At 48.2% G+C, this 27,977-nt stretch overlaps 1 protein-coding gene across 1 annotated transcript; it reads left to right on the top strand.

The window, feature by feature from the left end:
* The first annotated feature begins 538 nt into the window (after positions 1–538).
* On the top strand, positions 539–27,977 carry SEC62 (SEC62 preprotein translocation factor). Its single transcript, XM_068103906.2, has 8 exons — positions 539–591; positions 11,035–11,149; positions 11,538–11,643; positions 19,870–20,068; positions 20,294–20,374; positions 20,500–20,560; positions 20,648–20,767; positions 26,840–27,977. Exons 1-8 carry the CDS (start codon positions 556–558, stop codon positions 27,247–27,249), a joined length of 1,128 nt encoding a protein of 375 aa, XP_067960007.2. The 5' UTR covers positions 539–555; the 3' UTR covers positions 27,250–27,977.

The following is a 27,977-nucleotide window of genomic DNA, read 5'->3' as shown; positions in this document are numbered from 1 at the left end:
TTGCCCATGGTGGAACCGAAGCCACGCCCCTTACTCCTGTACTTCAATGATGTTGCCCATGGTGGAACCGAAGCCACGCCCCTTACTCCTGTACTTCAATCATGTTGCCCATGGTGGAACCGAAGCCACGCCCCTTCCGCTTGGCCTTCAAGAATGCTGCACACTTTAAAAATAGAGAAAATATCAACCGTAGGTCTTTATTTCAATGAGGTTCATGGAGGTTTTATTCTAGTGTCGGTTATTTTAAAGTACATTTCCCTACTTTATTGAATCCGCTTCATTAATCATGAGCATGCTGTGAAATTTCAGTTTCGCTTCATAATTTGCAACAAATGTCACTGAATCAAATTTAGTCGAGCACATTATGGTGGGAATAGAGTAATAAACCAATATTATTCGGAATTCATGAATAAGGACAGTAACAAAAAAAAAAAAAAAAAAAAAAAAAAAATGGAAAGGCAATGATAATGTGGTCGTCATGGTGACGAGCTTGTCAACGTTTAAGATATCGTTGGAAATCTCGCGATATTTCAGGTTAGACGCGGTGTTTCCAATATGGCGGAGAGACGGCGGCACCGGAGGAGCCTGCAGGTAGCGGCGCTTCTCTCGGGTCCTGGATATCGCTTTGTGTTGTTAGTGCCGATTCTATTTGCCGTTTCACCAGTCCTGTGTTTTCTTTTGTGAAATGGTTGCGTCTTTGTGAAGAAAACTGACCACGTATCCGTCGCCGTCGGGCATGATGATTCCTCAGGCGCCGCTATTCGTTGCAAAGCTTCGCGCGGCCTCCTTCACGGATGTGCTTCTTTGTTTTATATCTTGTTTATACTTTATTATGTTGCAATGGGGTTTCGACCTAATTTTGTTTTCTATCCGAGAGTTATTTGATGTGGTAACTGTAACGCTTGGTGTGATGGGATCCACAATTTACCGCAAGTTCTGCCAATTACCTTGTTTTGCCAAACGAAACTTCCAACATTATGGTCGGTGCGTTGATAGTTATGATGAACCGATGATTATGGGTAGTGGTGGTGGAGGGATGATTATGCGTAGCGGTGGTGGAGGGATGATTATGCTATGGGTAGCGGTGGTGGAGGGATGATTATGGGTAGCGGTGGTGGAGGGATGATTATGGGTAGCGGTGGTGGAGGGATGATTATGGGTAGTGGTGGTGGAGGGATGATTATGCGTAGCGGTGGTGGAGGGATGATTATGGGTAGCGGTGGTGGAGGGATGATTATGGGTAGCGGTGGTGGAGGGATGATTATGGGTAGCGGTGGTGGAGGGATGATTATGGGTAGCGGTGGTGGAGGGATGATTATGGGTGGTGGTGGAGGGATGATTATGGGTGGTGGTGGAGGGATGATTATGGGTAGCGGTGGTGGAGGGATGATTATGGGTAGCGTTGGTGGAGGGATGATTATGGGTAGCGGTGGTGGAGGGATGATTATGGGTAGCGGTGGTGGAGGGATGATTATGGATAGCGGTGGTGGAGGGATGATTATGGGTAGCGGTGGTGGAGGGATGATTATGGGTAGCGGTGGTGGAGGGATGATTATGGGTAGCGGTGGTGGAGGGATGATTATGGGTAGCGTTGGTGGAGGGATGATTATGGGTAGCGGTGGGGGAGGGATGATTATGGGTAGCGGTGGTGGAGGGATGATTATTGGTAGCGGTGGTGGAGGGATGATTATGGGTAGCGGTGGGAGAGGGATGATTATGGGTAGCGGTGGGAGAGGGATGATTATGGGTAGCGGTGGTGGAGGGATGATTATGGGTAGCGGTGGGAGAGGGATGATTATGGGTAGCGGTGGGAGGGATAATTATGGGTAGCGGTGGTGGAGGGATGATTATGGGTAGCGGTGGTGGAGGGATGATTATGGGTAGCGGTGGGAGAAGGATGATTATGGGTAGCGGTGGTGGAGGGATGATTATGGGTAGCGGTGGGAGAGGGATGATTATGATTTATGGGTAGTGGTGGTGGAGGGATGATTATGGGTAGCGGTGGTGGAGGGATGATTATGGGTGGTGGTGGTGGAGGGATGATTATGGGTAGCGGCGGTGGAGGGATGATTATGGGTGGTGGTGGTGGTGGAGGGATGATTATGGGTGGTGGTGGAGGGATGATTATGGGTAGCGGTGGTGGAGGGATGATTATGGGTAGCGGTGGTGGAGGGATGATTTATGGGTGGTGGTGGTGGAGGGATGATTATGGGTAGTGGCGGTGGAGGGATGATTATGGGTGGTGGTGGTGGAGGGATGATTATGGGTGGTGGTGGAGGGATGATTATGGGTAGCGGTGGTGGAGGGATGATTATGTGTAGCGGTGGTGGAGGGATGATTATGGGTAGCGGTGGTGGAGGGATGATTATGGGTGGTGGTGGTGGAGGGATGATTATGGGTAGCGGTGGTGGAGGGATGATTATGGGTAGCGGCGGTGGAGGGATGATTATGGGTGGCGGTGGTGGAGGGATGATTATGGGTGGTGGTGGAGGGATGATTATGGGTAGCGGTGGTGGAGGGATGATTATGGGTAGCGGTGGTGGAGGGATGATTATGTGTAGCGGTGGGAGAGGGATGATTATGGGTAGCGGTGGGAGAGGGATGATTATGGGTAGCGGTGGGAGAGGGATGATTATGGGTGGCGGTGGGAGAGGGATGATTATGGGTGGTGGTGGGAGAGGGATGATTATGGGTAGCGGTGGGAGAGGGATGATTATGGGTAGCGGTGGGAGAGGGATGATTATGGGTAGCGGTGGGAGAGGGATGATTATGGGTAGCGGTGGGAGAGGGATGATTATGGGTGGCGGTGGGAGAGGGATGATTATGGGTGGCGGTGGGAGAGGGATGATTATGGGTAGCGGTGGGAGAGGGATGATTATGGGTAGCGGTGGGAGAGGGATGATTATGGGTAGCGGTGGGAGAGGGATGATTATGGGTAGCGGTGGGAGAGGGATGATTATGGGTAGCGGTGGGAGAGGGATGATTATGGGTGGCGGTGGGAGAGGGATGATTATGGGTGGCGGTGGGGGAGGGATGATTATGGGTAGCGGTGGTGGAGGGATGATTATGGGTAGCGGTGGTGGAGGGATGATTTTGGGTAGCGGTGGTGGAGGGATGATTATGGGTAGCGGTGGTGGAGGGATGATTATGGGTAGCGGTGGTGGAGGGATGATTATGGGTATTGGGTAGCGGTGGTGGTGGGATGATTATGGGTAGCGGTGGTGGTGGGATGATTATGGGTAGAGGTGGTGGAGGGATGATTATGGGTAGCGGTGGTGGAGGGATGATTATGGGTGGTGGTGGAGGAATGATTATGGGTGGTGGTGGAGGGATGATTATGGGTAGCGGTGGTGGAAGGATGATTATGGGTAGCGGTAGTGGAGGGATGATTATGGGTAGCGGTGGTGGAGGGATGATTATGGGTGGTGGTGGAGGAATGATTATGGGTGGTGGTGGAGGGATGATTATGGGTAGCGGTGGTGGAGGGATGATTATGGGTAGCGGAGGTGGAAGGATGATTTTGGGTAGCGGTTGTGGAGGGATGATTATGGGTAGCGGTGGTGGAGGGATGATTATGGGTGGTGGTGGGGGAATGATTATGGGTGGTGGTGGAGGGATGATTATGGGTGGTGGTGGAGGGATGATTATGGGTAGCGGTGGTGGAGGGATGATTATGGGTGGTGGTGGAGGGATGATTATGGGTAGAGGTGGTGGAGGGATGATTATGGGTGGTGGTGGAGGGATGATTATGGGTGGTGGTGGAGGGATGATTTTGGGTAGCGGTGGTGGAGGGATGATTATGGGTAGCGGTGGTGGAGGGATGATTATGGGTAGCGTTGGTGGAGGGATGATTATGGGTAGCGGTGGTGGAGGGATGATTATGGGTAGCGGTGGTGGAGGGATGATTATGGGTAGCGGTGGTGGAGGGATGATTATGGGTAGCGGTGGTGGAGGGATGATTATGGGTGGTGGTGGAGGGATGATTATGGGTGGTGGTGGAGGGATGATTATGGGTAGCGGTGGTGGAGGGATGATTATGGGTGGTGGTGGAGGGATGATTATGGGTAGTGGTGGAGGGATGATTATGGGTAGTGGTGGATGGATGATTATGGGTGGTGGTGGAGGGATGATTATGGGTGGTGGTGGAGGGATGATTATGGGTACAGGTGGTAGAGGGATGATTATGGGTGGTGGTGGAGGGATGATTATGGGTAGCGGTGGTGGAGGGATGATTATGGGTGGTGGTGGTGGTGGTGGTGGTGGAGGAATGATTATGGGTAGAGGTGGTGGAGAGATGATTATGGATGGTGGTGGTGGAGGCATGATTATGGGTGGTGGTGGTGGTGGAGGCATGATTATGGGTGGTGGTGGTGGTGGAGGGATGATTATGGGTGGTGGTGGTGGAGGAATGATTATGGGTGGTGGTGGTGGTGGAGGCATGATTATGGGTGGTGGTGGTGGAGGGATGATTATGGGTGGTGGTGGTGGAGGGATGATTATGGGTGGTGGTGGTGGAGGAATGATTATGGGTAGCGGTGGTGGAAGGAAGATTATGGGTGGTGGTGGTGGAGGCATGATTATGGGTGGTGGTGGTGGAGGCATGATTATGGGTAGCGGTGGTGGAGGAATGATTATGGGTAGCGGTGGTGGAAGGAAGATTATGGGTAGCTGTGGTGGAGGGATGATTATGGGTGGTGGTGGTGGAGGCATGATTATGGGTGGTGGTGGTGGAGGCATGATTATGGGTGGTGGTGGTGGAGGCATGATTATGGGTGGTGGTGGTGGAGGGATGATTATGGGTGGTGGTGGTGGAGGGATGATTATGGGTGGTGGTGGTGGAGGGATGATTATGGGTGGTGGTGGTGGAGGGATGATTATGGGTGGTGGTGGTAGAGGGATGATTATGGGTGGTGGTGGCGGTGGAGGGATGATTATGGGTAGTGGTGGTGGAGGGATGATTATGGGTGGTGGTGGTGGAGGCATGATTATGGGTGGCGGTGGTGGAGGGATGATTATGGGTAGCGGTGGTGGAGGGATGATTATGGGTGGCGGTGGTGGAGGGATGATTATGAGTGGCGGTGGTGGAGAGATGATTATGGGTGGTGGTGGTGGAGGGATGATTATGGGTGGTGGTGGTGGAGGGATGATTATGGGTGGCGGTGGTGGAGGGATGATTATGGGTGGCGGTGGTGGAGGGATGATTATGGGTGGCGGTGGTCGAGGGATGATTATGGGTGGTGGTGGAGGGATGATTATGGGTGGTGGTGGAGGGGTGATGATGGGTAGCGGTGGTGGAGGGATGATTATGCGTAGCGGTGGTGGAGGGATGATTATGGGCAGCGGTGGTAGAGGGATGATTATGGGCGGCGGTGGTGGAGGGATGATTATGGGTGGTGGTGGTGGTAGTGGTGGTGGAGGGATGATTATGGGTGGTGGTGGTGGTGGAGGAATGATTATGGGTAGCGGTGGTGGAAGGAAGTTTATGGGTGGTGGTGGTGGAGGCATGATTATGGGTGGTGGAGGGATGATTATGGGTAGCGGTGGTGGAAGGAAGATTATGGGTAGCGCTGGTGGAGGGATGATTATGGGTGGTGGTGGTGGAGGCATGATTATGGGTGGTGGTGGTGGTGGTGGTGGTGGAGGCATGATTATGGGTGGTGGTGGTGGAGGGATGATTATGGGTGGTGGTGGTGGAGGGATGATTAGGGGTAGCGGTGGTGGAGGGATGATTATGGGTGGTGGTGGTGGAGGGATGATTATGGGTAGCGGTGGTGGAGGAATGATTATGGGTAGCGGTGGTGGAAGGAAGATTATGGGTAGCGGTGGTGGAGGGATGATTATGGGTGGCGGTGGTGGAGGCATGATTATGGGTGGTGGTGGTGGAGGCATGATTATGGGTGGTGGTGGTGGAGGCATGATTATGGGTGGTGGTGGTGGAGGGATGATTATGGGTGGTGGTGGTGGAGGGATGATTATGGGTGGTGGTGGTGGTGGAGGGATGATTATGGGTAGCGGTGGTGGAGGAATGATTTTGGGTGGCGGTGGTGGAAGGAAGATTATGGGTGGCGGTGGTGGAGGGATGATTATGGGTGGTGTTGGTGGTGGTGGAGGCATGATTATGGGTGGTGGTGGTGGTGGAGGGATGATTATGGGTGGTGGTGGTGGAGGGATGATAATGGGTGGTGGTGGTGGAGGAATGATTATGGGTGGCGGTGGTGGAGGGATGATTATGGGTGGCGGTGGTGGAGGGATGATTATGGGTGGCGGTGGTGGAGGGATGATTATGGGTGGCGGTGGTGGAGGGATGATTATGGGTGGCGGTGGTGGAGGGATGATTATGGGTGGTGGTGGAGGGATGATTATGGGTGGTGGTGGAGGGATGATTATGGGTAGCGGTGGTGGAGGGATGATTATGTGTAGCGGTGGTAGAGGGATGATTATGGGTGGCGGTGGTGGAGGGATGATTATGGGTGGTGGTGGTGGTGGAGGGATGATTATGGGTGGTGGTGGTGGTGGAGGAATGATTATGGGTAGCGGTGGTGGAAGGAAGTTTATGGGTGGTGGTGGAGGCATGATTATGGGTGGTGGTGGTGGAGGCATGATTATGGGTGGTGGTGGTGGAGGCATGATTATGGGTGGTGGAGGGATGATTATGGGTAGCGGTGGTGGAGGAATGATTATGGGTAGCGGTGGTGGAAGGAAGATTATGGGTAGCGGTGGTGGAGGGATGACTATGGGTGGTGGTGGTGGAGGCATGATTATGGGTGGTGGTGGTGGAGGGATGATTAGGGGTAGCGGTGGTGGAGGGATGATTATGGGTAGTGGTGGTGGAGGAATGATTATGGGTAGCGGTGGTGGAAGGAAGATTATGGGTAGCGGTGGTGGAGGAATGATTATGGGTAGCGGTGGTGGAAGGAAGATTATGGGTAGCGGTGGTGGAGGGATGATTATGGGTAGCGGTGGTGGAGGGATGATTATGGGTGGCGGTGGTGGAGGCATGATTATGGGTGGTGGTGGTGGTGGAGGGATGATTATGGGTGGTGGTGGTGGAGGGATGATTAGGGGTAGCGGTGGTGGAGGGATGATTATGGGTAGTGGTGGTGGAGGAATGATTATGGGTAGCGGTGGTGGAAGGAAGATTATGGGTAGCGGTGGTGGAGGGATGATTATGGGTAGCGGTGGTGGAGGGATGATTATGGGTGGCGGTGGTGGAGGCATGATTATGGGTGGTGGTGGTGGTGGAGGCATGATTATGGGTGGTGGTGGTGGAGGGATGATTATGGGTGGTGGTGGTGGTGGTGGAGGGATGATTATGGGTGGTGGTGGTGGAGGGATGATTATGGGTAGCGGTGGTGGAGGGATGGGTGGTCGTGACATGATTATGGGTGATGGTGGTGGAGCGATGATTATGGGTGGTGGTGGTGGTGGAGGGATGATTATGGGTGGTGGTGGTGGAGGGATGATTATGGGTGGTGGTGGTGGAGGGATGATTATGGGTAGCGGTGGTGGATGGATGATTATGGGTAGTAGTGGTGGTGGTGGAGGGATGATTATGGGTGGTGGCGGTGGTGGTGGAGGGATGATTATGGGTGGTGGTGGTGGTGGAGGGATGACTATGGGTGGTGGTGGTGGTGGTGGTGGTGGAGGGATGATTATGGGTGGTGGTGGAGGGATGATTATGGGTGGTGGTGGAGGGATGATTATGGGTGGTGGTGGAGGGATGATTATTATGGGTGGTGGTGGAGGGATGATTATGGGTGGTGGTGAAGGGATGATTTTGCATAGCGGTGGTGGAGAGATGATTATGGGTAGCAGTGGTGGAGGGATGATTATGGGTGGTGGTGGTGGTGGAGGGATGATTATGGGTGGTGGTGGTGGTGGAGGGATGATTATGGGTGGTAGTGGTGGTGGAGGGATGATAATGGGTGGTGGTGGTGGTGGAGGAATGATTATGGGTGGCGGTGGTGGAGGGATGATTATGGGTAGCGGTGGTGGAGGGATGATTATGGGTAGCGGTGGTGGAGGGATGATTATGGGTAGCGGTGGTGGAGGGATGATTATGGGTAGCGGTGGTGGAGGGATGATTATGGGTAGCGGTGGTGGAGGGATGTTTATGGGTAGCGGTGATGGAGGGATGATTATGGGTAGCGGTGGTGGAGGGATGATATTATGGGTAGCGGTGGTGGAGGGATGTTTATGGGTAGCGGTGATGGAGGGATGATTATGGGTAGCGGTGGTGGAGGGATGATTATGGGTAGCGGTGGTGGAGGGATGATTATGGATAGCGGTGGTGGAGGGATGATTATGGGTTGCGGTGGTGGAGGGATGATTATGGGTGGTGGTGGTGGAGGGATGATTATGGGTGGTGGTGGTGGTGGAGGGATTATTATGGGTGGTGGTGGTGGTGGTGGTGGTGGTGGAGGGATTATTATGGGTGGTGGTGGTGGTGGAGGGATGATTATGGGTGGTGGTGGTGGAGGGATGATTATGGGTGGTTGTGGTGGAGAGATGATTATGCATGGTGGAGGGATGATTATGGGTGGTGGTGGTGGAGGGATGGTTGCGAGTGGTGGTGGTAGAGGGATGGTTGCGAGTGGTGGTGGTAGAAGGATGGTTGCAGGTGTGGGTGGTGGAGGGATGGTTGCAGGTGTCGGTGGTGGAGGGATGGTTGCAGGTGTCGGTGGTGGAGGGATGGTCGCAGGTGTCGGTGGTGGAGGGATGGTCGCAGGTGTCGCAGGTGTCGTTGGTGGAGGGATGGTCGCAGGTGTCGTTGGTGAAGGGATGGTCGCAGGTGTCGTTGGTGAAGGGATGGTCGCAGGTGTCGTTGGTGAAGGGATGGTCGCAGGTGTCGTTGGTGAAGGGATGGTCGCAGGTGTCGTTGGTGAAGGGATGGTCGCAGGTGTCGTTGGTGAAGGGATGGTCGCAGGTGTCGTTGGTGAAGGGATGGTCGCAGGTGTCGTTGGTGAAGGGATGGTCGCAGGTGTCGTTGGTGAAGGGATGGTCGCAGGTGTCGTTGGTGAAGGGATGGTCGCAGGTGTCGTTGGTGAAGGGATGGTCGCAGGTGTCGTTGGTGAAGGGATGGTCGCAGGTGTCGTTGGTGAAGGGATGGTCGCAGGTGTCGTTGGTGAAGGGATGGTCGCAGGTGTCGTTGGTGAAGGGATGGTCGCAGGTGTCGTTGGTGAAGGGATGGTCGCAGGTGTCGTGGGTGAAGGGATGGTCGCAGGTGTCGTTGGTGAAGGGATGGTCGCAGGTGTCGTTGGTGAAGGGATGGTCGCAGGTGTCGTTGGTGAAGGGATGGTCGCAGGTGTCGTTGGTGAAGGGATGGTCGCAGGGTGGTGAAGGGATGGTCGCAGGTGTCGTTGGTGAAGGGATGGTCGCAGGTGTCGTGTCGTTGGTGAAGGGATGGTCGCAGGTGTCGTTGGTGAAGGGATGGTCGCAGGTGTCGTTGGTGAAGGGATGGTCGCAGGTGTCGTTGGTGAAGGGATGGTCGCAGGTGTCGTTGGTGAAGGGATGGTCGCAGGTGTCGTTGGTGAAGGGATGGTCGCAGGTGTCGTTGGTGAAGGGATGGTCGCAGGTGTCGTTGGTGAAGGGATGGTCGCAGGTGTCTTTGGTGAAGGGATGGTCGCAGGTGTCGTTGGTGGAGGGATGGTAGCAGGTGTCGTTGGTGGAGGGATGGTAGCAGGTGTCAGTGGTGGAGGGATGGTCGCAGGTGTCGTTGGTGAAGGGATGGTCGCAGGTGTCGGTGGTGGAGGGATGGTCGCAGGTGTCGCAGGTGTCGTTGGTGGAGGGATGGTCGCAGGTGTCGTTGGTGAAGGGATGGTCGCAGGTGTCGTTGGTGAAGGGATGGTCGCAGGTGTCTTTGGTGAAGGGATGGTCACAGGTGTCTTTGGTGAAGGGATGGTCACAGGTGTCTTTGGTGAAGGGATGGTCGCAGGTGTCTTTGGTGAAGGGATGGTCGCAGGTGTCGTTGGTGAAGGGATGGTCGCGGCCCCCCGGGCCCTCTCCCTTCCACACATCTCCCTGCTCTCGGATGTTGTGTGTGTGTGCTTCCCCTTTTCTCCCCATCTTGTCTTCCGCTCCCTCTTTTTGTGTATTTTGTTTGTCTGGTCGATTTGTTTGTGAAGTTAATGTTAGCTCTTTCACGAGCCTCGATTCAGTATACAAAAAAGAAAAGAAAAAAGGTGTCGTTGGTGAAGGGATGGTCGCAGGTGTCGTTGGTGGAGGGATGGTCGCAGGTGTCGTTGGTGAAGGGATGGTCGCAGGTGTCGTTGGTGGAGGGATGGTCGCAGGTGTCGTTGGTGAAGGGATGGTCGCAGGTGTCGTTGGTGGAGGGATGGTCGCAGGTGTCGTTGGTGAAGGGATGGTCGTTGGTGAAGGGATGGTCGCAGGTGTCGGTGGTGGAGGGATGGTCGCAGGTGTCGCAGGTGTCGTTGGTGGAGGGATGGTCGCAGGTGTCGTCGTTGGTGGAGGGATGGTAGCAGGTGTCAGTGGTGGAGGGATGGTCGCAGGTGTCGTTGGTGAAGGGATGGTCGCAGGTGTCGGTGGCGGAGGGATGGTTGTGGGGTTTTGCAAAGGCAGCTGGTTGGACCCATCATTCTTCGTGAATGTATCAATGTAGAAGGAAGTAGAGGACGGGGAAGACCGAGAAAGACTTGGCTAAAGATGGTGGGAGAAGAAATGCGGGCAAGGGGGTTAACCAGGAGAGATGCAGAAAATAGGGCAAAATGGAGAAGATTGTCATGGGGACGCAAGGCTAACCCTCGCTCTAGCAGGGAAAATGGCCTTAAAATGCATGTTGTGTTGTTGTTGTTGTATTCTTAGTATTGAGGTAACTCTTTTGTTATATTTCAGCCATTTAAAGTTTTAAAACATTTCTCTTTTTCCAAGGTTTGATACATTTGAGATTCCCACGCAGTCTTTTTAGTGTTTTGAGTGAGCAAATGCTGATGCTTCACGGATTGGTAGCCTTTAATCGGCCGTGACGTGGTACATCGGCCCAAGAAAGAATCAAATTTTCAAATGTGCTGTGTGCAGGGGGATGTTGAAGAAGAAGAAGAGAAGTTGGACACTGCCGTGGCCAAGTATCTCCGGTTTAAATGTCCGACAAAATCATCCAGCATGATGGGTCAGAGAGTTGAGTACTTTACAGGTGCGTAAAGGGATTTATTGCTGGATTAAAATCCGTAAAGGGATTTATTGCGTAATTGCTGGAGGAATCCTTTTGATTTGATTTCCAAGAAGTATTTTATTTTTATTTTGGCAATTTTATGTTCTGGAATAAACTCGTTGCCTTAGATTAATTTATTAGTCTTTGATTCCAAAGGTGTTGTTCTGTTGCTGTTTTTCCCCTTGCTTGTTTGGCACGCTCGAGCAGCAAACGCTCTCAGTGGAGCAGTTGTTGAAGCCTCCAGAGGGATGGCTTCTGCATTCCTCACTAATTATAAACCATCTGCAGCCTCTTGGTTTGGATTATATTGATCTGGTGACGGATTGAGAAGAATTGCCATGATTGTGACGGCAGCGATACATCTGCGCAGGCTCGCGAGCGGTGGACGTGTTGCTCGAGTCGGACTGGGCGACGGGCAGGAAAGGAGCGCCGCTTCTCTTCACCAGCCGCGATACTGCTGTGCATTTCTGCAACAAGTTCGTCAAACAACACTTCAATTTGTAAATCGGATGAGCATTGCTCTTCAGCTTGTAAGATCTTCAAACTATTGCCCTGTTCTGAGTTTGAAAGGCACGTTGTTGCCATCCCACACACGTTGCGCAAATCGCACGGTAAGGTAGCAAGATGTATGGATCAAAAGAATTACCGTATACTGTACATTATGAACACTAGAACACGAATCGGAATCTGGTTGTTGGCACTTCCAAAAATCTGCAGTTTAGTAGCTCTTTGGTTCCGATATTGGGAAGATTGTATGCCATCTCGACATTCAAATTTGCCGCGCACAATGTTCCACTGCTTGAACAGAGCTACTTCCACCAAATCACTACCGTGCTTTTGTCAGTTGATTGAACAGCAAACAGAAGCAAGCCGTTGCTTTCAACAAAATATGGTTTAAGAGGACTGTAATTTCCATGAAGAATGCTCGTCTGTGTAATCTCGTTAGAGCGTCCGCTTCAGGTCTGGGGGGTTCGGGATCAAACCCCGGCCGAGTTGTACCAAAGACTTCAAAAATGGTACGTGCTGCTTCCTTGCCCAGAGGTTGGTAATGATTGTGCAGGCTTTGATGGGTGCAATGGCCTCTTCTTTCGTCAAAGTTCCTTTAAAGGGAACTGGTTATTATTACCAGCGCACACTAAGCAGGAAGCGGGGTTAACCAATTGGTTCATGTCTGTCCATCTGTCTGTCTACAAATGTCAGGTTATGATCGAGGAGCAATTAATTTAAATTGAGTGTCATATTTTATTTGCCCTTTCAAACCCCCTCCATTGAAGCAGCACTTGCACATATTAAATAGGGCGTTGTCTACGTGTGGTGTATAAGACTGCTACCATGGTGCTAAACTTCTGTAATTTTTTTTAAAGGTCTTTAAAATAATTGTTTTATTAGTCCCCTACCGGTGTACACCGGAGGAGACTATAGGTTTGCACTCCGTCCCTCCGTCTGTCAGTCCGTCAGTCCGTCAGTCCATCACGCAAAGAACAGTTTTCCGGACTTTTTTTTCTAAACTCTTAATGCGAATGATTTCAAACTTGGCACATGGTTTCCTCATGATAAGTTACAGATCAAGTTCGAACTTCACGACGTTTCGATCATTTTTGACAAAGTTATGGCACTTTGAACTTTGGTAATTCTGATGATCCTTAACTCAGTGCCATTTTAAGTTTTAATTTCCTTTAAAAAAGATTTTCTCTGCAATAATAGGACCGATTGAGATCAAATTTTCACCATAGGAGGGACTCGGTTTGTAGAATATTTTAATGGTAATTATGACGTCACGTGGTTCGGCCGCCATATTGTTTTTCATGAAAACACGAAAACCCCTTTTTCTCTGCAACGGCTGAACAGATCGAGGCCAAACTTTGCAGGCACAATCGCATAACCATGGCGAACAAAAAAAGTCAGCGAGCATGACGTCGTGCGTCACATGGTCTCAGAGTTATGGCGTTTTTAAGCATGAACCTTTAAAACCGAGCTCCTCCCTAATTTTTGATCCAATCGAGGGGAAACTTCACATCTGTTCAGCATGTCGGTCTACTAAAATGTCCTTTTGGAATTTGCGATAGGGCACGACGGCACGTGGTTTGGCAGATATCGTTAATTAAACGAAAATATTGAAAAAAATGGATATCTCTTCAATCGCTAGTACCTCAGACCGTGGGTTGGTAATTATATAATTCACACAGTGCAATACGTGCAGGCCGCTACACGGCGCGACCTTGCGGGCTTATCAACGAGGCGAGGCGTGACACACATGTGTCTCAGCATACCTCAGATCAAGTTTGAAAACCAGCATCAACCGTGCATAAATTTGCATATTCGATCATTTTTGACAAAGTTATGGCACTTTGAACTTTGGTAGGGGACATGTATTGCAGCGCAATACTCAGAATGCTTGTTTAAATTGAAGTATATACTTGAACAATGCTTGGGTAATGTGTACTATGAACTAGTTATTCCCATGCTTTTTGTAAAAAAAAAAAAAAAAATGAGGAGGGGGAGGGAGGTGGGGACATTGTAATCGACTCAGTGTCTGTCCATCTGTCGCACTATCTCCTAAACGGTTGGGCAGAAATTCACCAAACGTGGTAGTTATAATCACCATGTGACACAAAGGTACGAGAGCATTATCATGCGGGGGATCAAAAAAACAAAAAAAGGGATTACGTGCACGTTTATAAACATTTTAAAATGAAACTTTGTATATGCAGTCGAAATTGGGGGACACGTTAAATATGTAACGATTTTTACTGTAGCCACCGAATGTGGATGAGGTTATGGTTTCACCTCTGTCTGTCTGTGAACAAAATGGCTGAAAGTTGTGGATAGATTCTGAAGAAATTTGGTGGAGGTTGGGTGTGTGACATGGACAAAGTGATTAGATTTTGGTGAAGATCCAGATCAGGATTCGAGAATTTTTTGAGTGATTGTTCACCATTGAGTGATGGGGCTAAAAACAATATAGAACGCCATATCTGAACAAGTTATGGATGGATTCGGACGAAACTTGGTGGACAGTTTGGGTGTGTGGCAAGGACAAATTGATTCAATTTTGGTGGAGATCTGGATATGATAAATATTTTATTTTTAAAAGTGATTCTTCACCACTGAGTGAGTGAATGATCGTTTTATGGCCATTTTCCCCGCTAGAGCAGGGGTTAGTCTTGCGGGCCCCATGACAATCGTGGTTCCCTGTTTGTCTCAATGTTTTTATGGCCGGATGCCCTTCCTGGCGCCAACCCTTAGTCGCCTCTTACGATGTGCAGGGGTACGGTGTACCTATTCTAAACCGGGGTACACCGGGATCATTCATCCCAGCAAGCTGGTACTCAATTGAGTGAGTCACCATTAAGTGAGTGATGGGGCTAAAAACAATGTATAGCACGATATTTCAATAAGTTGTGGATGACTTATGACAAAACTTGGTGGATGAGTTGGGCAAGTGACAAGAACAAGCCGATTGGATTTTGGTTCATGTCGGATCCAGATCCGACATTTCAGTGGGATACAAACTGTAAACTGTTGAGCCTGGCAGCGGCATATGCCCTCTACCGAATTCTCTACTGAGTTTTAAATCCGTTTTTTTTTTTTTTTAAAGAGGACGTCATGTGTCACATGACTCATCAAAGCGGGGTTGTATAAAAGCAGGACGTAGTGATACCTAGTCATCACTGCCAGCAGTTATAAAGTGTCAGTTCTAGTTATTACCTCCGCCATCAAAGGTGGATGGAGGTTATGTTTTCACCCCTGTCTGTTTGTCTGTCCTTTTGTCTGTGAACAAAATATCTCAAAACGTTGTGGACAGATTCGGACGAAATTTGAAAGAGATGCAGCATATGTGACGAGGACGAAATGATTCGATTTTGGTGAAGGTCTGGGTTCGTATCCGGCTAATTTTTTCAGTGATTCTTCATCATTGGGCGATAGGGCCAAAAACGACACATAGCAGGATATCTCAAAAAGTTATGAACGGATTTGGACAAAACTTGTTGGACAGGTTGTGTGTGTGACGAGGAAGAATCGATTCAATTTTGGTGAAAATCCGGATCCGGATCCAGCTAGTAGAATTTTAAAAGTGATTCTTCACCATTGAGTGATATGGACAACCAGGCGGAGGTATGCTCTCGACTGAGTGCCGTTCTAGTTATTATTATTAGGTTTACTCTCCATAAATGGAGAGTAACCTATTATTACTGCTAGAGTTTTTCTTATTATTATTATTCTTCCGCCCTATTTTGCACCTCCGAAAACTTCATAATTAAGTTTCTCAGCAACCGCTGGTCGGATTGACAGGAAATTTTCATCAAATGATCGGCTAGGCTCGTAGATTTTTTAAATGCTAATGATTACGTCATAGGTCACGTGGTATGGGCGCCATCTTGTAAAACACCTGCAACTTTGCCCCTCTGTATCTCCGAAACGGCTCAATGGAAAAATTTGAGGAATGGCTCATTCTAAAGAACTCTGCAATGGGAACAAAAAACATGTGTATTGAGTATATCAAAAATGCTAACGTTAAGAGGTTAGAATTCGTCAAACACAATTTTTCTCCCCCGAAAATGAGATTTTTTCCCCAGATGCTTAGTTTAAAAAAACTCAGATTGCAAAAAATTTCGAAGTCATACGTCACATGGTTCGGCCGCCATCTTGTTTTTCGTGAAAAAACACAAAAAACCCTTTTTCTCCGCAACGGCTGAACGGATCGAGCCCAAACTTGGCATGCGTATTCGCATACCCATGACGAACAAAAAAGTCAGTGAGCACGACGTCATCCGACACGTGGTTTCAGAGTTATGACGTTTTAAAATCTCAAACTAGAAATGGAATCACCTCCATAATTTGTGGAGATATCGAGTGGAAACTTTACACAAATGTTCCTCATGGGGGGATGTTTCATCGTTACTTGAGACGTTTTGATAAGTCACATGGTTTGGCCGCAATAAATAATGGAAGATAAATTTTAAAAAGCTTGTAACTCTTGAACCACTGCATGGATCGACTTTAATTTTTAATGCAATGTAGCTCTCATCGGGTGGAACAAGTGTGCAAAATTTCAAGATGATTGGATGTACGGTCGCGAAGCTAAAGTCTTTATTGTTGACAGAAGAAGAAACACACCATTTTGTCCTCCCAGGCCACGACATCATCCGACATCAGTGCGATTGCCATTTTCAGTTTTAATTTCCTTTAAAAAACATTTTCTCTGCAATAATAGGGCCGATTGAGATAAAATTTTCACCATAGGAGGGACTCGGTCTGTAGAATATTTTAATGGTAATTATGACGTCGCAGGTCACGTGGTTCGGCCGCCATCTTGTTTTTCGTGAAAACACGAAAATCCCTTTTTCTCTGCAACGGCTGAACAGATCGAGGCCAAACTTTGCAAGCAGAATCGCATACCCATGACGAACAAAAAAGTCAGCGAGCACGACATCATCCGACACATGGTTTCAGAGTTATGACGTTTTTAAGCATGAACCTTTAAAACCTAGCTCCTCCCTCATTTTTGATCCAATCGAGGAGAAAATTCACAGATCTGTTCAGCATGTCAGTCTACTAAAATGTCATTTTAGAATTTGCGATAGGTCACGTTTGGTCACTATTTGCGATAGGCAGATATCGTTAATTAAACGAATTTTTTTTTTTAAATGGATATCTCTTGATTCGCTTTATTGATCGACGTGAAACTTCATACTGTAGTAGAAGTCATGAAGAGTAACAAGTGTGCAAAATTTCAAGATGATTGGATGTACGGTCGCGAAGCTATAAGTCTTTATTGTTGAAAGAAGAAGAAACACACCATTTTGTCTTTCCAGAACGTGCTCACGATAACGCGATCTCCCGCGGTCATTTGAACTTCAAAAAAAATTATAATTGCAGATTTGTCAATAGATGAGGCATATTAACAAACGAATGAAACAGATTTGCTCAAATTCTGACTATTTTTAACTCAATCGTATTTCACTGAAAGTAAGCCCATCAAGCGCGTACGTAATACATGTAAATAGAGTGGCCCATTTGCGCATGTGCAAACATCCATCCACATATTACGTATGCGTGCACATGTGACCTTGCGCTCCAGCGTTACCATTTGCGCATGCGTGATTTTTTCAGCGTTTAAGTGCTTCGTTGCACCACCTGCGCATGCGCAGGGTTGGCGGGATTGACGCATTAGAATGTTTGGTGCTGTGCGAGAAGGAAATGGCTGTCATGGTCGTAATTGGTCCTGAAATTTGCGCAAATAAATGCCCTACACGATGCCGTTTATTTCGTCAAAATCCATCCAGCTGATCTGAAGTTATATGAAGAAATGCATTTACGTCGTGACGTCATCACGCAATTTTCGAATGCAGACGTCTTTTCGGAAATTAAATAAAGATAGAAATCGAAATGAATCATGTCCGCGATCTGCGCATGCGCGGTTTTCTCAGTCGCTTTTCAGTGGCATTGCAGTGCAACCCATCTGCGCATGCGCCAGCTATTGAAAATTGGGTCGCCACAGCAAAATCCATGATGGCCGCCACCATGTATGTCTGAACCTTGCAACCTGCATATCTTGAAAAATAAGCGAAGTAGCAACTTCTAATTTGGTGTGTGGGTGTATCTAGGCACAAGGAAGAACGCTATCGAAAATTGGTTCGCCACGTCAAAATCCAAGATGGCCGCCACCATATATATGTCTGAACCTTGTGAGCGGAATATCTTGAAAAATAAGCAAAGCACCAACTTCTAATTTGGTGTGTGGGTGTATCTAGGCATAAGGAAGAACGCTATCGTAAATTGGGTCGCCACGTCAAAATCCAAGATGGCCGCCACCATATCTATGTCTGAACTTTGTGAGCGGAATATCTTGAAAAATAAGCAAAGAACCAACTTCTAATTTGGTGCGTGGGTGTATCTAGGCATAAGGAAGAACGCTATTGAAAATTGGGTCGCCACGTCAAATCCAAGATGGCCGCCACCATATATATGTCTGACCTTGCAACCTGCATATCTTGAAAAATAAGCATGTGTGTGTGTAGGGGGGTGTGTGTGTGCGTGTGGGGGGAGGGGTGTGCGGGTGTTTGTGTGTGTGTGCATGTGTGTTAGGGTTGGGGGGGGGTGGGGGGATGTGTGCATGTGTGTGTGTGTGTTGGGGGTGGGGGGGATGTGTGCATGTGTGTGTGTTAGGGGTGGGGGGATGTGTGTGTGTGTGTGTGTGTGTGTGTGTGTGTGTGTGTGTGTGTGTGTGTGTGGGGTGGGGGGGTGTGGGGGTGTGTGTCAGGGGATGGGTGTGTGGTATGTGTCTTGGGGGGTGGGGGGAGGGGGTTGTGCATTTGTCTGGATATGTGTGTGCGCGTGTTTGTGTGTGTGTGTGTGTGTGTGGATATGTGTGTGTGTGTGTTGGGGGTGGGGTGTATGTATGTGTGTGTGTGTGTGTAGGGGGGATGTGTGTGGGGGTGGAGGGATGTGTGTGTGTAGGTGGGGGGGGGGGGGGGGTTGGTGTGTGTGTGTGTGCATGTGTGTTGGGGGTGGGGAGATGTATGCGTGTGTTTGTGTGTGTGTTAGGGGTGGGGGGATATGTGTGTGTGTGTGTGTAGGTGGGGGGGGTTTGGTGTGTGTGTGTGTGTGTTTAGAGGGGTGTGCATATGGGGGGAGGGGTGTGGTGGGGGTAGGGGGGATGTGTGCGTGTGTTTGTGTGTGTTAGGGGTGGGGGGATTTGTGTGTGCATGTGTGTGTGTGTTGGGGTGGGGGGGGGGGGGGTGTAGAGATGTGTGCGTGTGTTTGTGTGTGTGTGTGTATGTGGGGGAGGGGGTGGGGTGGAAGGAGATGTGCGTTTGTGTGGATATGTGTGTGTGTGTGTGTGTGTGTGTGTGTGTGTGTGTGTGTGTGTGTGTGTGTGTGTGTGTGTGTGTGTGTGTGTGTGTGTGTGTGTGTGTGTGTGTGTGTGTGTGTGTGTGTGTGTGTGTGTGTGTGTGTGTGTGTGTTGGGGGTGGGGTGTGTTTGTGTATGTGGAGGGGGGGTTGGTGTGTGTGTGTGTGTGTGTGTGTGTGTGTGTGTGTGTGGAGGGGTGTGTGTGTGTGTGTGTGTGTGTGTGTGTGGAGGGGTGTGTGTGTGTGTGGAGGGGTGTGCGTGTGGGGGGAGGGGTGTGGTTGTGTGGGAGGGGGTAGGGGGGATGTGTGTGTGTGTGTGTGTGTGTGTGTGTGTGTGTGTATGTGTGTGTGTGTCGGGGTTGTATCCAAGGGGGTTGTGTCAAAGCATGTCCAATGAAAATGGGGTTGTATCACAAGTGGGGTTGTATCAAAAGTGGAGTTGTATCAACAGTGGGGTTGCATCAAAAGTGGGTGCGAGTAAACCGGTCATCACTGCCAGCAGTTTTAAAGTGGCAGTTCTAGTTATTATTATTATTAGTTGTGGTCAGCCTGTCAAATCATATCGAGTATTCCTCATGCACCCTTCCCACATCCTTTTTCTCGAGACTCATTGGGGTAAAGTGGTCTGCAATCTCTCTAGTTGGCTTTTTATTATCTTATACTTTATTGATATTTTTCCTTTGAATAAAGCTTGAATTTCATTTCATTTTCATACACCTTGGTTTCTGAATATCAAGGTAAATGTGTAACGTAAGGAGAAGTTTCTTCTATGCGTCTCTCTTGTTTTGACTTGGTTTTTTTCCTTTTTATGAAATGTGCTTTTGAAAATCTCCGATATCGTGCCGTCAGGCTGCTGCAGAGGGAATACTTCAGTCGGGGACTCAAAATTGCACGCAAGTCTGAGAGGGAAAAAGAAGGCAAGCGGGAGGACGAGAAGAAAGGGAAAAAGGATGAAAAGGTGCGGGAGCGAGGGAAAGAGAAAAAAGACAAAGACAAGAAGAAGGAAAAAGAAACCGAGGAGCGGGATGAAACTAATAAAGATAAAAAGGTGTGTTTTGTGTCACCTTTTTGGTTGAGTTGTTTCTCTGGTTAAATAGTATCGGCCATCAACATGTTTGTTACTCAAGCAAGTATGGCCAATTTATTTATTACGTGGCAAAATAACCATTTTATCCTGAGATGTTAATAATGTACAGCATTCTAACTTGAGGTTCCCTGCGGATTGTTTATTTTGTAACCGTGCTGATGGTGACGAGACATGTACATTCTCCAGGACGAGGATCCAGGGAGCCCCAAGAAGAAGAGGAAGAAGATGGTGTTACATGAAGATCAGGTTTTCTTGGATGGCAATGAGGTGAACGAGTAGTAGATGAGAAAAGTAACAGAGTACTGACAGGCCATCAGGCTGTAACAGCTCACACAGACATGACGTGTGCATTTGATAGACGCATGATGTAACCCAGGGGTTTGTGTGTACAGATCTATGTCTGGAGCTATGACCCTGTACATTTCAAGACATTTGCCTTGGGGTTGTTTGTAGGTGAGAAAACCCATAAAGTGGCATAATTTACCCACTTGAGAAATATAGTTCAAGATCCCTTACGTGAGACCATCTTTCTGTGTGCAGTTGTGGGTGTGATCGCTGCAACTTTGTTCCCACTCTGGCCAGCTGGTATGAAAGTGGGAGTATACTACCTGAGCGTTTCCATCGGTTGCTTTGTCGGAGGCATTCTCATCATGGCTGTCGGTGGGTATTTTTTCGACTCTTTTCGATTTGTCAGATTCCCCCTGACCACGAGTATTCTTGAGGCAGAGCATCCCCATCCCCAAAGTGCCTCCAGTTTTATTTTAGCCGAAGGAGATATTTTCCCCTTTATTCAATCTTGACGCTTTCAAGAGGCCTTTGAGAGAATTTTATTGTGTACATTTTAAATTAGAAATAGTTGTTAAGATGTCACTTGATAATTTCTTTCACTCTGTGCTTTTATTACCTGCGCCACCTAAGGTGTATGGAGGTTATGTTTTCACCCCTGTCTGTCTGTCTCTTTGTCTGTGAACAACATATCTCAACATGTTGTGGACAGATTCGGACAAAATTTGGTGTAGAGGTAGCGTATGTGACAAGGACGAAATGGGATTTTGGTGAAGATCCGGATTCGGAGACGGCTAGTAGAATTTTTTAAGTGATTCTTCACCATTGGGAGATAGGGCCAAAAACGATAAATAGCAGGATATCTCAAAAGTTATGGACGGATTTGGACGAAACTTAGTGGACAGGTTGTGTGTGTGACAAGGAAGAATTGGTTCAATTTTGGTGAACATCTGAATATGGATTCGGATATGAGGATTTGTTCAAAGTGATTCTTCACCATTGAGAGATCGGGCAAAAAGCGATATATAACATGATATATATAAAAAACTTGTGGACGAGTTATGACTAAACTTGGTGGACGAGTTGGGTAGGTGACGAGAACAAGCCGATTTTGAGATTTTGGTTCAGGTCCGAATCCAGATCCGGCCTATCGGTGGATACAAAACAAACTGTTCAGCCTGGCGGAGGAATGCGCTCCACCGAGTGTCGTTCTAGTTTAACAACGAGTATAAAGCCCGTCAAAAATGACGGGGTTGGAACAGTTTATTTGATGTTGCAGGTTGGAACCGTGGTCGTTGGGGTCTTTTGGGTCTTCGTGGTCTTTAAGGGTCTTTGGGGAATTTTGGGTCTTCAGGGTCTTTTGGATCTTTGAGGTTTTCTGGGTAATTTGAGTATTCAGAGTCCTTGGGGTCTTCTGGGTCATTGGGGTCTTTTGGGTCCTCAGAGACTTTTAGGTCTTTTAATTGGTGTACACGCAGTTGTGTTCAAAGATTGCCCATTGAAACCCGACTCAAATCCCTACTAAAGCACGACTCAAAGCCTTTAAAACCTATCCTTATGAAGGGGGACAGACATCACACAAATACACGAACAAGAAATATGTCGTGCATAGCACGATACTTGCGAAATCCTTAAAATATATTGTTGGCCTATGATGACCTCAAAAATACTTGGTGGTTGAATTCAGCGACCTGGTATGCAAATCCTCTTAACATTTCAAGTCAATCAGATGAAAATTGAAGATTTTAGAAATTTGACGAAGTTGGTTACCTTTGGCCTATGTTGACCTATTGACCTTTTGACCCCAACAACAATAGGCTTCTTGCTTATGACCAACTCTACCATTTGGTGAAGTTTCGTGAAGATCGGTGGTGATCTGTGGGCGACTGACAGACAGACAGACAGAATAACACAAGACCATCCAATATACTTGAAGAATCTTCGATTTTCACAAGTAACAAACATTGTGTTTTATATGGTAGATTTATACAGACGAATATGTAAGACATAATGGAGGACTGTTAAACGAGACAAAGACAGCCACTGAGCTTGGGGGAAGTGCCGTCACTTCTCGGGGCACTCTGGGTACCAGCAACGTCACAAACAATGGTGCCACCTTTTTCACACCACTCTTTAGAGTATTTCATATGGAGGGATTTCTTCCTCCCCAATGGTTGCCAACCTATGGGGATTGTCCTAGCTCTTATACTTTTAAATACTTATTTTAAATACTTAATTTTAAATCTTATACTTCCACTTCCGGTCGCTCGAGCGAGGAGGCTTGCTTCGATCTCTCCACGACATCAAAGTTTGAGTATTTTCCCATTCGTGTCTTTGTCAAATTCCCACTGGTTATTTTATTGTGTATGTGTTATTGTGTGTTTCTATTTAGTTTTGGTTTTGTAATTATTGCAAATTTGTGTGTAATTAGTCGTTTTTTTGTTTGCACCTCATGCGCTGCCTGGTCTCTCCAGGCTCCCTCCCCCCCATCAGTATTTTGTGAATATAAGTTCTTTCCTTCAGAGTATTTGCTTGTTTCTTTGATTTTCTTTTCTCCCCCCGACCTCTCAGGAACATCTTACTCTTTGTCCAACGTTTTAAAAACAAAACAAACAAATAAACAACATCAAAAAAAAAATTCTTTATTAATTCTTTCTCTCCTCCCGGACACGTGCTTGTTCGCTCTCCTCCTCGTCTCGACTTGTGCCCCGCCCCCTATATCTCGTTTTTCTTCCACCTCTGCTCCTTTCTCAAATCCACGTCCTCACTCAGACTTTTCCCAGATTATTTTGCATGGTTTTGTTTAAATATTATTTAAATATGTTTAAACCGCAGCCGTGATGCTGACGCTGCCCTCCCCCCCCACCCCCCCCCCCCCCCCCCCACCCCAGAATTTCCATATTTTTAACGCTTCCCAGTGTATACCCTGGATTAGAATAGGTAATAGGTATCCCTGCGTGTCGTAAGAGACGACTAGGAGGGTTGGCATCAGGAAGGGCATCCGGCCATAAAAAACATTGCCTCAAAAAGAGAACCATGACAATTACAACTACATATGGGCAGGGTACAGCCCGAAGTGGAGATCGGTTTCTGAGGTTTGGGACATGGAATGTAGGGACAATGACAGGGAGATCATGAGAAGTGGTGCAAGTATTGGTCAGAAGAAGAGTGGACATATGTTGTGTGCAAGAGACGAGATGGAAGGGAAGTGGTGTGAGAATGGTGAAGGGTAGGCAGGGACAGAAATACAAGTTTATGTGGCAAGGGTGCCCGGAGGGTGTGAATGATGTTGGTGTCCTGTTTTCTGAGGAGTTTGTAGACAGTGTGGTGAGTGTGACTAGAGTAAGTGATAGGTTGATGATGGTGAAAATGATGATTGGAAAGCTCTTGGTGAACATCATCTCGGGATATGCTCCGCAGGTTGGTCGGAGCGATGAAGAGAAGGACAAGTTCTGGTGTGCGATAGAGAAGCTGATGGAAAACGTGAAAGATGAGGAAGTTGTTGTGGTACGAGGAGACCTAAATGGACATGTGGGAAGGAGTATGGATGGTTTTGAGGGAGTTCATGGGGGTTACGGATATGGTGTGAGAAATGGAGAAGGTGAAATGATTTTGGAGTTTGCTGATGGAGCTGATTTGTTGATTTGTAATACTCAGTTCCAGAAAGGGGATAATAAGCTTGTTACATACACGTCAGGTGGGTCGACGACAACCGTTGACTACCTGATGGTGCGTAGGCGAGATAGGGGGCACCTCCGGGACACAAAGGTGATCCCGGGGGAGGAGGCTGTTTCACAGCACCACTTGGTTGTCTGCGACATAAGGGTGAAAGGTGCGAGGAGAGCTCGGCGGGTGAAGTACCAACCGAGAATGAAGGTGTGGAGGTTGAAAGAGGTGACAGTAAGGGAGGCATTAAAAGAGAGGCTGAGTAGGGTAGAGGATGATGTGGTTGAGCCTGAAAGTGGTTGGATGTCAATGAAAGCTAGTCTGTTGGGAGCCGTTGGTGAGGTATGTGGTTGGACAAAAGGACCACCGAGGCACTCGGAAACATGGTGGTGGGATGATGAAGTTGGAAAGAGGATTGACGAGAAGAGGAAGAAGTTCAAGGAGTGGCAGAAGGCGAAGGGTACGGGAGCAGAAACAGCAGAGCATGAAAGTTATAAGGCAGCCAAGAAGGCTGCAAAGAAAGAGGTAGCAAAGGCGCAGGAGGTATGTAGGAAAATGTTTGGAGAACGCTTGGATTCGGAAGAGGGTCAGAGAGCAGTATTCAGGATTGCAAAGCAGATAGCGAAAGAGAGGTGTGATGTGATGGGGGTGAGTTGCTTGAAGGATGAATTGGGACAAATCGTTGTGGACCCAGATGGAATTAAAGGAAGATGGAAAAGATATATGGAAATGCTGTTGAATACAGAGAATGAATGGGATCGCAAAATAGAGAGTAACCCAGTTTTAGGACCGGCAGAGAAGATAACTGAGAAGGAAGTTGAGGAAGCGATAAAAGCAATGAAGAGTAGAAAAGCGGGAGGGCTGACGGGAGTTGTGGGAGATATGTTGAAGGCAGCAGGAAGTTGGGGTGTGAAGAGAATGACAGAGATCTGCAATCTGGTGGTGAAAGAAGGCCGCATTCCAGTGGATTGGGAACTGAGTACCCTCGTCCCTCTATACAAGGGGAAAGGTGACCCTCTGGAGTGTGGTTCGTACCGAGCGATAAAGTTATTGGAGCATGGAATGAAGGTATTGGAAAGGGTGTTGGAGAGGAGGATAAGGAAGAAAGTGCAGATCGACAAAATGCAGTTTGGATTTATGCCAGGAAGAGGAACGACAGACGCGCTTTTCATTGTGAGGCAGTTGCAGGAGAAGTACATGGAGAAGAGGAAGAAGTTGTTTCTTGGGTTTGTTGATCTGGAGAAAGCATTCGATTGGGTTCCACGCAAAGTATTGACATGGGCATTGAGGAAGTTAGGAGTGGAGGAATGGTTGATCAGAGTAGTTATGGCAATGTACAAAAGAGCGCGCACAGCTGTAAGGACGAAGGACGGGAACAGTGGTGAGTTTGAGGTGAAGGTGGGAGTGCATCGGGGTCGGTACTAAGTCCACTACTATTTGTAGCTGTGATGGAGGTGCTGGCTCAGAACGTAAAGGAGGGTTGTATGCAGATGTTGTAGTTGTTGTATGCAGATGATCTGGTGTTGATTGCGGAAAGTATGGATGGACTGAAGGAAAAGATGAACAAGTGGAAGGAATGTATGGAGACAAAAGGTCTGAAGGTGAATATCGGAAAGACGAAGGTGATGGCAAGTGGTAAAGCATGTGGTGAGGTGGAAAGAACTGGGAAGTGGCCGTGTGCTGTGTGCAGGAAGGGTGTCGGAGTGAACTCTATTCAATGTACAATGTGCGCTGAGTGGGTTCATCAAAAATGTAGTGGTCTGAGAGGGTCATTAACCAGTGTGGCAGCTACATTCAAATGTAAGGTGTGCACAGAGGGAGCTGCAGATGGAGGAAATGTTGAGTTGGATCTTGGAGACGGCGTGAAGCTGGAAGGTGCAAAAACATTTTGCTGCCTCGGAGGCATGCTGAATGGAGAAGGTGGATCAGACTCGGCAACAGTTGCTGGAGTGAGATGTGCATGGAAGAAGTTTCGGGAACTGAGTGGCGTGCTGATGAGGAGGGGAGTGTCGTTGAAGCTGAAGGGAAAGGTGTATGCTGCATGTGTGAGAAGTGTTATGATTTATGGGAGCGAGACATGGGTAATGAACGTGGAGCAGCAACGAAGGTTGGAAAGGGTGGAAATGCGAATGGTTCGATGGATGTGCGGAGTATCGTTGAGAGAGAGGAAGACAAATGATGAATTGTGAAACATGATGGGAATAGAGCCTGTGATTGATGCTGTGAAGAGGAACAGGTTGAGATGGTTTGGTCATGTGTGAGGAAGGATGAAAGTGACTGGTTGAGAAGAGTGATGGAAATGAATGTAGAAGGAAGTAGACGACGGGGAAGACCGAGAAAGACTTGGCTAATGATGGTGGAAGAAGAAATGCGGGCAAGGGGGTTAACCAGGAGAGATGCAGAAAATAGGGCAAAATGGAGAAGATTCTCATGGGGACCGCAAGGCTAACCCTCGCTCTAGCAGGGAAAATGGCCTTAAAATGCATGTTGTGTGTGTTGTGTTATACTTTTAAATGCTGAATGTCAAGCAAGGAAGCATCACGTACATTTTCAAAGTCTTTGTTTTGACTTGGCCATGGTTTGAACCGCTAACCTCCCAGAATCGGAGCGGGCACTCTAACTATAATTACACCACTGAGTCTGGTAACGCTGATGGAAATGCTCTGAGTCCTGTGCTTCCATGTTGTGATAGTTATTCGATGCGAGTCTGCCTTTCTGGTGTTGATGACATTTTCAGCTCGTAGACGTACCCTTCAGATTGTCCTCTTTGTGCTTCCCCAGCTCGGTGCATCCTGTTTTTCCTCATCTGGCTGCTTACATGTGGGCGGCATCACTTGTGGATTCTGCCGAACCTCACGGCAGACGTAGGATTTTTGGACTCGTTTCGCCCACTTTTCACGTACGAGTATCGTGTTGCGGAGACGAAGAAAGTAACGTGTGGAGAGGGTGATAAATCCGATGAAGGTTCTGCGTCCAGTGCTATGATGGTGTTGGAAGCAGATGAACAGAATTCGCAACCCAGCAGTGAACACAGCAGTGGGAATGACTTTGAAGTGATCACGCGAGGCGATTTGGATGGAGTCGGTGGCTCTCGAGAAAACAGCGATAGGGAAGAGAGTTCCAACGGTGGTGAAGCTTCTGCAGGAAGTGAGGTTTCCATCGGTGGGGATGGCGAACGGCCACAATGTTAAGATAGGTCGAGCGATGGTGTAGGTATCTTACTGTCACTCTTATTTTGCTACAAGGTGCCTCTTCTCATTGTTATAATAATAATAATTATTATTGTTGTTATTATTTTTACTCTTCTTACCGGTCATCCAGCAGGCTCCACCCTCCTTCTATATGCATTAGTAAACGAATGCCTTACCCCCGCCTCCTCCCCATTCCCCCTCCTTAACAACTCCGGCCATTTCCCCCCAATATATAGCTGCACAAACTGCTGTCTAAACATTCCTGCAAGTGATGTGGATCCCTCATGTAATGCGGTGCTTCCGGGAAGGAAACTAGCGTTTGACCAATCGGAGGTTGTAGGATCGACGAGGTGAGATCTTTGGCATCAACGTTTGCGTGACATTGTTTAATAAGAGGTAATAGATTTCGGGATGCCAGTAATCGCTGATGCTTGCAGTTAGCTGGTCGTTCCATTTCTGGGGTTGCTAATTTTGCTTTATTTATTTTTTCTTCTCCCCCTTCTGGTTTACGGGTGAAACGCAAGCCTTGGTTTTCCAACCTATGACTTCCAGCAACGTATAGCCAGTGTATGTTTCTTTTAATTCACTTTGGCAAAGGTTAGGCAAATATTACCAGTGATTATATAGCATACGTCCGCTTGGATGAAGTGAAGCAAGCAAGTGTCCCGTTATCATGAACAGTATTCTAATGCTCGTTTTGAACTTTAAGTAAACAGGGTGTCGACGTG

This window comes from Myxine glutinosa, chromosome 6 (genome assembly GCF_964187855.1).
Source record: "Myxine glutinosa chromosome 6, kmMyxGlut1.1, whole genome shotgun sequence".
Lineage (NCBI taxonomy): Eukaryota > Metazoa > Chordata > Myxini > Myxiniformes > Myxinidae > Myxine > Myxine glutinosa.
This window is presented reverse-complemented; position numbering and strand designations above follow the sequence as displayed.